The sequence below is a fragment of the Trichechus manatus genome, unplaced genomic scaffold, assembly GCF_000243295.1.
Source record: "Trichechus manatus latirostris isolate Lorelei unplaced genomic scaffold, TriManLat1.0 scaffold00103, whole genome shotgun sequence".
Lineage (NCBI taxonomy): Eukaryota > Metazoa > Chordata > Mammalia > Sirenia > Trichechidae > Trichechus > Trichechus manatus.
The window spans coordinates 2,628,480-2,642,991 of record NW_004444039.1 but is presented as its reverse complement, the minus strand read 5'-3'; the positions used below and the strand labels follow the sequence as shown (position 1 = coordinate 2,642,991).

At 44.1% G+C, this 14,512-nt stretch overlaps 1 protein-coding gene across 1 annotated transcript in view; it reads right to left on the bottom strand.

Moving 5' to 3' along the window:
- PHACTR1 (phosphatase and actin regulator 1) overlaps positions 1-14,512 on the bottom strand; it is a 322,629-nt gene that overhangs the window by 108,032 nt on the left and 200,085 nt on the right. Inside the window, exon 5 of the mRNA XM_023737446.1 lies at positions 13,850-14,056. Within this exon, the coding sequence (XP_023593214.1) occupies positions 13,850-14,056 (207 nt within the window). The remainder of the gene's footprint in view (positions 1-13,849; positions 14,057-14,512) is intronic.

Sequence of the window (14,512 nt, the reverse complement as noted above, 5' to 3'; positions counted from 1 at the left end):
CTTCTCTGTGTTGAAGCCATCCGCTTGTGGTATTTGTTATAGCAGCACTAGGTGACTAAGACAGTGACTTTGCTTAAGTTGTTTAGCCTTCCTAAACCTCAGTTTCATCATCTTCAGAAAGGGAGTATGATCCACCTTATAGGTCTATTATGAAAAGTAAACAAACGAACATCTACACAGCCGCCACGTCAGGTGCTGAGGGGATAAAAAAACCAGTTGCCGTCAAGTCGACTCCGACTCCCAGCAACCCCACGTGTCAGAGTACAACTGTGCACCACAGGGTTTTCAGTGGCTGACTTTCTGGAAATAGATTATCAAGCCTTTCTTCCGAGGCTCCTCTGGGTGGACTTGAACCTTCAACCTTTCGGTTAGCAGCTGAGCATGTTAACCATCTGTACTACTCAAGGATGCTGAGAGGATAAGCGGGGCTGAAAATCCAGCCCAGGGTCTATCCTGTTTTGGGGTTGAGTCACCCCAGAGGAAGGGCCAGGTGTTTATAATTCATTTCTCCAGAGACCCCCTTTCTGTAACTTTTCAGAGTTCCTGTGTAAGTTAACAAAGGGACCAAGTATAAAATACCCCCGTACAATGCTCGATATGTAACAGGATCTCAACAAATGTAGCCTTGATTGATTCTGGAATAAAAATAATAATATATTCCCTGCCTTCCTACTGGTTGGTCTGAGGGTCAGACAAGATTAAATGAAAAGGTCTTGTGAATTGCAAAGTGCTATATACATCTGCAGTGTTCTCACAGGACTCTTGGCACACCCATGAAAGTCCACCTATCCTGAGAGCTCCTGGCTTTTGGTGGGAAGACGGAAGCCAACAAAGCAACAGAGAGTGTTTTTAGCATATGGTGGTTCTGTTGGTAAGTCGGTGAAAAAACCAGGGGTGATTGGGAAGCGAATCAATTAGCAGAGCAACCAAAACTAAACATGGGGCCGTCAAGTTGATTCCGACTCACAGTGACTCTAGAGGACAGATCAGAACTGCCCCATAGGGTTTCCAAGGAGCGGCTGGTGGATCTGAACTGCTGACCTTTTGATTAGCAGCTGAGCTCTTAACCGCTGTGCCACCAGGGCTCCTATAGAGCAAAGAGGCTTCCAAAGGAGCATCTTAGTAGTTTTCTATCCTTGCAACAAACCACTGCAGGAAGAGAAGGAGAGGTAGGCCAGCTCCCCTGTGAATTCTGATGCTTAGGGCACTGCATCGGTATTGAGAGCTACAGGGAAAGAGTATATAACTGGGAACCAGAACACCTGGATACTGTTACTAACAGCTAGGGAAGAGGTGTAACCTTTTGGGAGTCAGTCTCTTTATCTCTGTTATGTTATTATACCTCTATTGCCCCAAAAATATATGTTGAAGTCCTAACCGCCAGTTTATGAACAGCTGCTAACCTTAAGGTTGGTGGTTCAAACCCACCCAGCAGTGCCATGGAAGAAAACCTGGTGATCTACTTTTGTAAACATTACAGCCAAGAAAACCCTATGGAGCAGTACTATTCTGTAATGCATGGGTTCGCAGGAGTTGGGGCTGACTTGACAGCAATGAGTATTTTTGGTTTTAACCTCCACTAACTGTGAGCATCACCGTGTGTCTCTCAGTTTGTTGTACTGTGGTGGCTTGCATGTTGCTGTGATACTCGAAGCTTTGTCACTGGTATTTCAAATACCAGAAGGGTCACCCTTGGTGGACAGTTATCAGTGGAACTTCCAGACTAAGACAGACTAAGAAGTACCGGGCGCTCTACTTTTGAAAAAGTTGGCTGGTGAGAACCTTATGAATAGCAGCGGAACACTCTCCTCAGGTTGGAAGGCACTCAAAATACGACTGGTGAAGAGTTGCCTCCTTACAGTAAGGTTGACCTTAAAGACTTGGATGGAGTCAAGCTTTCAGGACCTGCATTTGCTGATGTGGCACGATTCTAAATGAGAAGAAACAGCTGCAAACGTCCACTAATAATCGGAACATGGAATTACGAAGTATGAATCTGGAAGTTGTCACAAATGAAATGGAACACATAAAGATCGATATCTTAGGCATTAGTGAGTGAAATGGATGGGTACTGGACCTTCTCCCAGAGCTGACGGAGAGAGAAAGCCGTCCCCTACAGTTGGCACCCTGAATTTGGACTTCTAGCCTCCTAAACTGTGAGACAATACATTTCTTTTTGTTAAAGCCATCCACTTGTGGTATTTCTGTTATAGCAGCACTGGATAACTAAGATATCACTTGAACTTGGAAACCATCTCAAGAACAGATTCGATGCATTGAACACTACCAAGAGAAGACCAGACAAGCTGTGGCAAGGCATCAAGGACATCATACACGAATAAAGCCAAAGGTCATTAAAACGACAGGAAAGAAAGAAAAGACCAAAATGGATGTCAGAAGAGACTCTGAAACTTGCTCTAGAATGTCGAGTAGCTAAAGTGAAAGGAAGAAATGATGAAGTAAAAGAGCTGAACAAAAGATTTCAAAGGGCAGTTCGAGAAGACAAAAGTAAAATATTGAAATGTGCAAAGATCTGGAGTTGGAAAACCAAAAGGGAAGAACAAGTTTGACATTTCTCAAGCTGAAAGAACTGGAGAAAAAATTCAAGCCTCAAGTTGCAATTTTGAAGGATTCTATGGGCAGAACACTGAATGACAAAGGAAGCATCAAAAGCAGATGGGAGGAATACACAGAGTCACTGAACCAAAAAGAACTGGTCAACATTCAGCCATTTCAGGAGGCAGCATATGATCAAGAACCAACGGTACTGAAGGAAGAAGCCCAAGCTACACTGAAGACACTGGTCAAAAACAAGGCTCCAGGAACTGACGGAATACCGGTTGCGATGTTTCAAGAAACAGATGCAGCGCTGGAGGTGCTCACTCGCCTACACCAAGAAATCTGGAAGACTACTACCTGGCTGACCAACTGGAAGAGATTCATATTTTGCCCATTCTAAAGAAAGGTGATCCAACAGAATGCAGAAATTATCCAACAATATCATTAATATCACATGCAAGTAAAATTTCGCTGAAGATCATTCGAAAGTGGTTGTAGCAGTACATCAACAGGGAACTGCCAGAAGTTCAAGCCTGATTCAGAAGAGGACATGGAACCAGGGATATCATTGCTAATGTCACATGGATCCTGGCTGAAAGCAGAGAATATCAGAAGATGTTTACCTGTGTTTTATTGACTATGCAAAGGCATTCGACTCTGTGGAGCATAACAAATTATGGATAATATTGCGAAGAATAGAAATTCCAGAACCTTTAACTGTGCACAGGTGGAACCTGTAAATAGACCAGGAGACAGTCTTTGACCAGAACAAAGGGATACTGAGTGGTTTAAAATCAAGAAGGATGTGCATCAGGGTTGTATCATTTCACCATACTTATTCAGTCTGTATGAATAATCCGAGAAGCTGGACTATATGAAGAAGAACACGGCATCAGGATTGGAGGAAGACTCATTAACAACCTGCGATATGCAGATGACACAAGCTTCTTTGCTGAAAGTGAAGAAGACTTAAAGCACTTACTGAAGATCAAAGACTATAGCCTTTAGTATGGATTACACCTCAACATAGAGAAAACAAAAATCCTCACAGCTGGACCGATAAGCAATATTATGATAAATGGAAAAAAGATTAATGTTGTCAAGGATTTCATTTCACTCGGATCCACAAGCAACACCCATGGAAGCAGCAGTCAGGAAATCAAACGACGTATTGCATTGGACAAATCTGCTGCAAAAGACCTCTTTAAAGTGTTAAAAAGCAGAGGTGACTTTAAGGATTAAGATGCAGCTGATGCAAGCCATGATATTTTCAATTGCCCCATATGCATGCGAAAGCTGGACAATCAATATGGCAGACCAAAGAAGAATTGATGCCTTTGAGTCATGGTGTTGGTGAAGAATGTTGAACACACCATCTACTCCAGAAGAACCAACAAGTCTGTCTTGGAAGAAGTACAGCCAGAGTGCCGTTTGGAAGTGAGGATGGCGAGACTACATCTCACATACTTTGGACATGTTATCAGGAGGGACCAGTCCCTAGAGAAGGACATCATGGTTGGTAAAGTGGAGGTCAGCGAAAAAGAGGAAGACCCTCGACAAGATGGACTGACCCAGTGGCTGTGAGAATGGGTTCAAGCATAACAACGATTGTTAGGATGGCGCAGGACCAGGCAGTGTTTTGTTCTGTTGTACATAAGTCGGAACCGACTCAATGCCATCTAACAACAACAACCCAGGAACATGACCTTGTTTGGAAATAGGGTCTCTAAAGAAGTTGTCAGTTAGGTTAACATAAAGTCATACTGGAATGGGGTTGGTCCCAATCCAATCTGAGTGGTGTCCTTAGAAAAGAGAAGAGACTCAGACCCAGAAGGAAGACAGCTGTGCGATCATGGAGTTTTGCTGCAGATACAAGCCAAGGAAGCCTCGAGAGACAAGGAAGGATCCTCCCCTAGAGCCTCCAGACGGAGTATGGCCCTGCCAACACCATCAATTTAGACTTCTAGCCTCCAGAGTTTTGAGATAATAAATTTCTGTTGTTTAAAGTCTCCCACTTTGTGGTACTTTGTCATGGCAGCCCTAGGGAACTAAAAATACAGGGAAAAAAACACCCCCTCCACTTTGATAGCATCTTACTGAATAAGGTGCCTTGCATATATCTGATGCACAATATTATTAATTGTTGGAGGATACGCTTTCCTCCTTGCATTTACAGTGATGGTGACTGGTCCCGTAGGGCAAACACGAAGCTCCCTCCAGCTGCCTTATTAGAAACGGAGGAGTCCTCTGCAGCCACGCGGAATAAGATACGGTATGTTCATAAAAATGTCTATGTTGACGGAGTGAAAAAAGCAAAATGACCAGTTCTTGAGAACAAGGAAAATAACCCAAACTGTGAGCGTCACTGAGCCATAAAACCCACAAGGGCCATATTACCTGAATATGACACAGCTCTGGCTTATGACTTCAGCCCAGGAAATGAAAACCCAAGATGACTCCTGCAGTTGATTCTCGGGCTAGAGGACAGTAGGCTGCACATTGAATGAGTTAGGGCGAAATGAATCCACCTCTAGCCTCTCTTCTCACCACCATTAATGAACATTTTATCAACACCTGGTGTAAAAGCTCATTTATAATCCGTGTCAATGATAGTAACACTGACTGAGTTCCTTAATGAGCAAAGGTGTTGTAAGAATTTCTGAGACATTTGCCGGCTGGTTTTAGTGGGTTAGTCTCCACCTGAAGGCATAAATGGCCTAAAAGAAGTGTGCTTAGAACCTAATGAGAGTTCTTTGTCATTCTCCCTGACAGCAAGATAGGAGCTCAGGGCTCCATCAATTCCTTCAGAACACCAGGCTACCCCAGGGATCTATGGTCATCTGGCATTTTTCCTTGGTCAAACGCCTGCAGAGACAAAATGTGTTGACTGACCTTTTGAGGTGAGAGAAATGGTGTGGAGAGAAATAAGAATAACAGAAGAAGAACCATTTCTGTTTAGCGTGATGGAAAATCTGGAATCTGATGATGGTGATGGTTGAACAACGTGATTAACACAATGTCCTTGAAGTGTATGTGTGAAGAATACTGAAATGGCAGATGTTTCGCTACATAGATATTTACCACAATAAAAAAAGAAAGAAAGAAACAAAACAAAACTGTTATTTGTGTTAAGTGCCCCAAATCTGGTTCACTCTACCAAGTCTGGCCAGCACCTGTAAACGACATCCAACCCTCAGCGTTTGTGAGGACTATGTTCTAAGACCTTCCAGAACGCTAAAATTGACGGCCATTGTAGCACACACTTCATCTGTGCTAGCTGCAGACTTTGTTTCAGAGCCGCTTTCCCCAAAGACACATTTTTGTTTTTAAAAATGTTCGTTTTTGAACAAAAAAAGCATTTTTTTCCCCACTTCCTCCTTTCAAGAACATCTGAGAACAATACCTCATTGAGATGGAGATGCCTGGCATCGGATGAGGGTCACTCACAATCCGAGTCTCTTGGGCATATTCCCCTTACAGGGCATGCAATTAAAATAGTTTTTTTTTTTGGGTAAAATGACACATTGTTTGCTGCCAAGGAACTGCTCTTAAAGAGTCAACACTGTGGATGTCCTTGTAATTATGGAACAAACACTCATTGACAGGATCAGTAAGTAACTCTTTTGTTAGAAATTAGAAATCACCTGCATAAAAACACATTGTATTGCCTATTTCTGGAGAAGGAAAGTAGCGCTGTCCCCCTTAGGGGGAAAGGGGGAGGAAAAGGCCACCCAACTGACAACAGAGCTCCTGAACTTGGGTGTTCCTCAGTACTTGGGGAGTTGGAATTGACTCAATGGCAACTGGTTTCATTTTTTCAACAGCAATTGGTTTAGAGTTCTGGGTGGTGTAAACGGTTAACATGCTCGGCTACTAACTGACAGGTGGGAGGTCCAAGCACACCCAAGGTGCTGTGGAAGAAAGGCCTGGTGCTTTGCTCCTGAAAAATCAGCCACTGAAAAACCCTTTGGAGCACAGTTCTACTCTGACACACATGGGATCGCCATGAGTCAGAGTCATCTCAATGACAACTGGCTCAGGACAAGCATAAAGGCAGGTGAGAAGGTCCAGAGATGGAGAGCTGAAAGGAACAGGGATCCGAAAGTGACCACGGGGGTTGGAGACAGGAAGGACTGGTGGTCATGAATATCTGAATCCAAATCTCCGAGTTATGAAAGTGAGCGCAAACACGTTCATGTGACCTCAGAACACGAGAACCAGGAGATTATAATCATGAAGCCTGAAAGAAGTAAATTTAAGTCACATAAAAGAAAATGCTATAGTAGGGCAGATGAAAATCTCCTAGAACCTTCATTGTGAAGTGTAAATAAGTTCAAGCTAGATCCATTTACATTACCAACGGAAGTCAGGACGCTGCAGCTCATGGCGAACCTTGCATCTGTCTGATGGTGATATCTATTAATTTTTGGAGGACATGCTCCTACTGATTACTCAGAGTGATGGTTGTGGCTGGTCTAACCTGCTGTAGTTGGTGTCTGTAAGGGCAGCCCACATTCCCCTGAGATTCCCAGAGCTGTCCCTGAGACTGATGACTGGTGGGTGACTGTCATCTGCTAATCCCTACTCTCCTAAGGGGTTGCTTTTCCACCGAGGTTATCATGTTTTCTTCAAACATTGCAGAACATGGGAGAATCAGCTTTCATTTACAGAAGGAAACATAAAAAATTGGAAACACAGAATTCAGAGCTGGCAAACGTCTTCCTCAGTCTCCATAAGGAAGTCCCTGCTACGGACTCAGTGGCAAATGATTATCCAACTCCTCTTTAACTGCCTTCAGCGATGCGGGGTTCTCTCCCTCACAAGGCTGCCGATTCCACTACTGTACGGTCCTTCTCAGCTTCAGGTTGACACCGGACATCCTCGAGGGACATTTACATGTCCAGTTGTAAACCCATCCAATAGCATTATTATCCTTCTCTTCTAGAACATCAAGAAGACATGCTTAGCTGAAATCAATCAATCACTGCTAAAAATACACAAAGGACGCCCACTGCCTCCTACAAAGTTAAATCCCTCATCATGGCATTCGAGGCTCTCCACAGTTGTGCTTCAATCCACTTTTTCAGCCTGGTCTTTCATTCGTACCCTGCAAGAATCCCCCATTCTTGCTAAGCTAGACTATTTGTACTTCTTGAACATAATGCGCCTTGTTCTACTCATGAGTCTTTGTGTATTCTGCTTCCTGTTTCAAAACAACCTCTTCCTCCAACCTCTTCCTGTCAAAATCTTAGATAGATAGATAGCTGCCGTTGAGGGGACCCCAACTCATGGCAACCTTCTATACTATAGGACAAAACGTTGCAGGGTCCTGCCTCATCCTCATGATCACCAGCATGGTTGAGTCCATCACTGTGGCTACTGTGCCAATTCATCTGACTGAGGCCTTTGCCCTCACTGGTCCTCTACTTCACCAAACATGATGTTCTCCTCCAGTGACTGATCCCTCCTGGTGACATAGACAAACCAAGTCAGTCAGACAAGGTCTGTCGTGGTCCATAAGGTTTTCGTTGGCTGATTTTTGGAAGTAGATCACCAGGCCTTTCTTCTTAGTCTGGGAGGTCGTCTGAAACCTGTCCACCCTGAGTGACCCTGCTGGTATTTAAAATACCGGGGGCATGGCTTCCAGCATCACAGCAACACACAAGCCACCACAGTACGACAAACCGACATCTTTAAGGTCTGACTTAAATACGTCCTCCTTTAGGACACCTTTTCTGAGATCTTCAGAAGGATCTGCTATTTGAATTTCTTCAAAGCCACATTTATACCCCCTCGCATTAGGTATTTTCTGTAGCTCATAAGTGCTCACAGCTCATAGGTTGCAGGCCTTCATATTTTTTGTTAATTATAGCAGGGCACCTTATAAATAGCAAACACTCAAAATACAGGCGCTAGATCTCTAAGCTAACGGGGCTACCAAAAAAAAAGTTATTTTGCTATGATCTTGACCCTGATCATAGAGGTCAGAGCAGAGAGCCCCCTTTCAAATATGTTTTAATTAATCCATGCAAGCAAACAAACAAAAGAAACCCGTTGCCATGAGCCGATTCCGACCCATAGTGACCCTATAGGACAGAGTACAACTGCCCACAGGGATTCCAGGGAGCAGCTGGTGGATTCGAACTGCCAATCTTCTTAGGTTAGCAGCTGAGCTCTTACCCACTGCGCTACCTGGGCTCCAATTAATCAACAGACAATCCTTATATGCACTAAATTTCTGCATTTTGAGAAAAGAAAATCAAGAGCAGAAAAATACATAGAAATGGGTATAAAAAATAAATTCAGGCAGCTGCCCTGTACCTTCAAGGGTATGCATGCTATTTGTCAGGTAAATTTGCAGTTGCAAATATCTTGGTAATGTTGAAACTAGCCGTTGACTAACTTCTTGTGATACAGTTCAGTTTTCTTGTATTTCAGGTTGTAAAGACAGTGCAAATAAGCCTTGGGCAGGTTCATATCATCAGAAGGACTTGTTTTTAAGGATGAGCAACAGTTTCCTTTCGTTGCTGAACTGTAAGTCTCCAACTGTGGCCAAATCTTTCCCATGTGATTTGCCCCTGATTCTTACTGTCTTCCGGAGTGTTCTTCCAAATCCAACCCAACTGAGCTCAGGCCCTCCTCTTTAGATTATGATTTTTTTCTTCTCTTTCTTTCTTTTTTTGTGTGCTAACACAACATTTGCCATTTCAACGATCTTCACATGTGCAGTTCAGCGGCAGACACTATTGTTGAAAGACTGGATAATTTTTTGTCCTTGAGTTACAACAATAAAGGGGCAGAATTTTGAATTTCTGAAGTGTATTAAAACATCCAAAGCAAGACACCACAAAAAGCTGATGATGACGTTTTCCTGGATTTTACGACTAGGTATTTTGTTGGAGGAGGTATAAAATAATGATTATACATGAGGATTCTGGAGTCAAACAAAATGTGTTCAAGCCTATCTCTGTTACTTTCTAGCTATATAACCATAACCAGGTCATTTTACCTCTCCAAGTTTCGTTTTCTTCCTATGGGAAAAGGAAATAATAGTGGTGATAGTATCGACCTCCTGGAATGAAAGGGTGGATTGTCAAGTTCCCGAGAAGTGGCAGCCGCCATTACTGTTCCCCAAGTGTGAAAGTCAGACTGAGAAGTCCAGCTCCCAGGGAAGGTGATTATCCTCCATGCAACAGACACCCGTGGGTGCCTATTCCAGGTACATATACGCAGAAGGCACGCATTCATGCCATGTTTAACATTTGGCCTCTGGAGTTAGCATGGCCGGAAAGGTGATTGATGGGGAAAAAAATAAGTAAAAAAGATGAAGACGTAGAAAGGTAGGAGACAGTGGTTTTGCCTTAATCTCCCTTTTCTTCTGGGGTCGTTCATCATTCCAAGAAGGATGCATGTTAAGACCCATTCGCCTCAGATCATATTCATTATGTAGCGAGCCCTGCTGGGTGCTGTACCTCCAGAAAGGAAGGGAATCCGATGTCCAGCCACCACTGACCACCACGCATGCTATATACCACTGACCACCGTGCATGCTATGGTGGGGAAGACGAGATCGGAGGATGACGGCAGGAGAAGGAGAAAGAAGTTTGGGAGAGCGAGAGCTTCCCTCTACCTGGCTGAAGAAGAGAGAAATTTTCTAAGATAAACAGTCCTCCAAGTTAATTGTGATTTTCCTGAAGTGTGAAAACAAGTGCTGAGGCAGAAGCATTTCTGCGTTTCTTTCTCTGAGCATATGTCCGGACGAAGTCCTACTTCAGGGTCCTGTTTCCTCCAGCATTCTACCAGGTCATTAACCACTGTCACTCTACTAACCCTCCGTGGTGTCTTTCCCACTGTCCTTTCTTTCAAAAAAGCCAATTTAAAAACAACAAAACAAAGAAACATCGAGAACATACGAAAAGCATAAGTCTCACTTTAAAAAAAACAGTTGCCACTGAGTCGATTCCTATTCGCGGTGGCCCCATGTGTGTAGAACTGCACTCCACAGGGGTTTCAATGGCTAATTTTTCAGAAATAGATTGCCAGGCCTTTCTTCTGAGGCATCTCTGGAACTTTCAGTTAACAGCTGAGCACATTGACTGTTTGCACCAACCAGGGACTCCACCACTTGTCATTGAGTCACCTCTGACTCATGGTGACCCCAGTTCTAGAATTCTTAGCTGACTAATTCTTTCTGACATGGCCCAGGTGTCTCTGGAGTAATTAGTAACAGAACAGGGTTAACGTGGCTGTCTCATGGTGATGCTGATTCATTATGACTGACTGCTCACTTACAAAAATTAAGCCAGTCTCATGAAGTTTAAACCCTGAAGGATACCACGAGACTCATAGCCTACAGACATCTCTACCTGTCTGGTCTTTATCATGTTTAAGAGGTACGCTATGGTCAGGATATTACCTTAAATATTTTTATCTATCGACCCAGGCTATGTGAACATAAGATTCACAGATAACGGCCCACTCTCCTTGGGAAAGGGCCAGTAAAGACACATAGATTGGGCTAATTTAGGTATCTTCAGTCCCTGCATATATCAAAAGAGTGCAATGGATACCAGGCTACCCGAGCTCCAGGGTTCACAGCTGAAGCTCAAGTGTGCCTCCATTAATTAGGTAATTAAGATAAATTAGCGGGTGGTGTTAGTTAAGCAATTCTGTCACTTCTTCTTTTAAAACGTCTTTTCCACCTGTCCCTCTCTCTCTTCCAAGACACTGCTATGTCCAGATGGTGCGGAAGTCATATTGGAACGACTGGAATAGCCTCCTAAGGAGTCTCTCTGACTCTAACAGTTCAAATTAACTCAACAAGAGATTTGGGCGTATAGCGCGTAGGGCTGGCCCGTGGCTTCCCTGATAGGCCTCCAATCTTCTCCTTTTTCTGCTCATCCTACACGGTAACAGAGGAAAAGATTTTAAAGGCTAGATTTCATCACACAATGCCCCTGCTCAAAAACTTTCCAAGGCTTTGCACTGCCTAGGGAATGAAATCTAAATCCTCATATGCCCCACCTAGTTAATCCATTCTCTCAGGGCACCCCGAGATGAGCCCTCCACCCAGCTCAGCCACCTACCTCCTCACTGACCCAAACCAGGCCATCCTCATCGTCCCCCCAAGCCTCTGTCCAGGTATTCTTTCTTGGAACACCCTTCCCTCATTCTCTCTACAGGCTGTTCATGCTTCAGGGACAGTTCAAGTTCAGCCTCCTCCAATAACCCTTTTATCAGTCTGCGTTACACCACAAGGACTATTCTGTACAGTATTTCTCTTGGCACTCGATTATTTATGTATATATATTTTATAAAACTCATATATTTGTGTCCTCTTTGATGTCTAGCACAGTATTCAGCCTATCAAAACAAACAAACAAAAAAACAAACTAGTTGCCGTCGAGTCTGACTCAAGGCGACCCCACGTGTGCAAAGTAGAACTGCTCCGTAGGGTTTTCAAAGCTGTGACCTTTTGGAAGCAGATTGGCAGGTCTTTCTTCCGAGGTGTCTCTAGGTGGGTTCAAACTGCCAACCTTTTGGTTAACAGTCAAGCATTTAACTGTTTGTGCCACCCAAGGATGCATTCCGCCTGCAGATGGATTGAATAAATGGGTGCTACTTGTGGAGGTATATTTTGCAATAATTAATCTTTCTCAAGAGAAAACTGGCATCAAGTCCTTAAAAAGAACACACCTTTGACTCAACAAATTAGGGGAACACTTTAGGAATAAATCAGGGGAAAATGAGAGATCCTTATAAAGATATATGTACATGGATGCTTGCTGTTGTGTTTTGTACAGCAGAGAATACAGAAAAACCCTCAGGGACCAATCAGGTAAATCCTGATCTATACCAAGCAGCTAATAAAATCATGTTGTGGAATATTTACTGACAGACGAATTAGTCCACAAGATACCACTAAGTGCAAAAAGCAGGTGATAAGACAGTATGTAGAGCAATATTCATTTTCTATTAGGTAGATACAGATGGATGGAGGGATGGTTGGATGGATGAATGGGTGGATGGATGGATGCGTAGTGAGTGGGCAGACAGATGGGCATTACCTCTTTCTAATGCTGTTTTCCCTCCGTGGTTTTCCATGAATTTAAATTTTGGGCACTGAACTAAAATGTTCTTAACATGTTGAATGGTTCCTTTAAATGGAAATTTGCTCTTTAAAATCACAAAGTCAGACCTGGGTGGATGTGTTTATTAATAGATTAGCTTGACACTACCCTAGGTCTAAACTGGATTCTAAAAAAAACTCAGGCCACTTGAGAGACACCCCGGCATTACGGAAATAACATGCATTGAACGAGCAGGAGCTGCGAAACACAGGGTCTCATCTTGGCTTTGCTGCAAAATCCCTGCCAGCCTTGGAAAAGACACTTACTTTTCCTGAACCTCAGCTTTTCTATCTACAAAACAGGTGAATATTCTTCCCTACCTCCACCCTCATTACACCTCACAAAAATGTTATAGAGATCAATTACACACTGCCTGTAAAAATACCAAACATCGTGTAAAAAATCCCACCCAGTATCAGGTGGGATTACCATTAACGCTGGAAAAACAATCCTCAGAAAGCTTTTTATCCCTGATTATACCACAACCTTAAATCTCACAGTGATATCTGATTCACGCGCTAGTGAATACCTAACAGTAATTCTACTACATGCCCAATTTAATAATTGTGGGTCCATTCACTAAGGAACACTTTAAAAATAAAGAATAAAAAATCATTTTCTGTCAATGTTCCTGAGTTTACTCTTTTAAAAATATATTTCCCACAATACTTTGCACATACTTGTTTTTTGCTTTTTTTGAGAGAACAAATAGCACCCAAGTGAATTTTAATTGAAGAAATATACTGGCTTTAGATTAATAATTTAAAGACAAAATAAATAAATAAAAGCCCTGACAAACTCATTTTGAAGGATACAAGGCGCTACTCTCTATCTTTGCATAGATTTTGAAGTTAAATCAAATTCACGTAGATTGGCATATCACGTTCAATGGGCCACATAGATACAAATGAACATATTTACAGATACACGTGATGGAAGACTCTTAGCAGAGGACTGCTAGGTGTGTTTCATGTGCTTCTAGAAGGACGCAAACCACATAACCCCAGATCACAAACGCGTGTACCAAGACTCACACGGAGACACCCGACACCCCACAGAGCCACCTCCCAAGAGAGGCACACTCGGACAAAAAGCAGAACAAGCAAGCATCATCCCTTGAAGGGAAGGAGGGGGCCCACGCCCTCGGAGCTGTGACTCACCTGTTAAATGGTTGGCAATCCTGGCAATGGGTTTGGGAGGCAGGGCAGGGGGTTGCTTGAGAAGGGAGAGCTGCTTCACTGGGGTCTCCTCATGGTCTCCAGAGAAAGCAGCAGGTTTTTTGGGGGGCAGTAGCAGGACTGGTTTGGCTGAAGGATCTTGGGACAGGAGGGCTCCAGACTCACCGGCAGAGGGGCTCTCTTCAGACACTGAGGACACAACCACAGGACACACAGGAGACATTACGCGAACAGCAGCGCGGGGCCGGCACGGCGGGGCGGGAGCGAAGGACAGGGACGCCGGCCGGCAATGCCACCGGGCACCTACCACTCCGAGTGCTCAGAGACGTGCAGAAAGTTAGAGCGGACACCAGGAGTCCCACAGAGATGGAGAGTCGGGGGGAGGGACCCGGGGAGGCAATAGGGACGGAGAGGGGGTGAAGGGACACGGGAGACAATAGGGGCGGAGAGGGGGTGGAGGGACCCCCAGAGGCAATAGGGACGGAGAGGGGGTGGAGGGACCCCGGGAGGCAATAGGGGCGGAGAGGGGGTGAAGGGACACAGGGGAGACAATAGGGGCGGAGAGGGGGTGGAGGGACCCCGGGAGGCAATAGGGGCGGAGAGGGGGTGGAGGGACTCGGGGAGGCAATAGGGACAGAGAGGGGG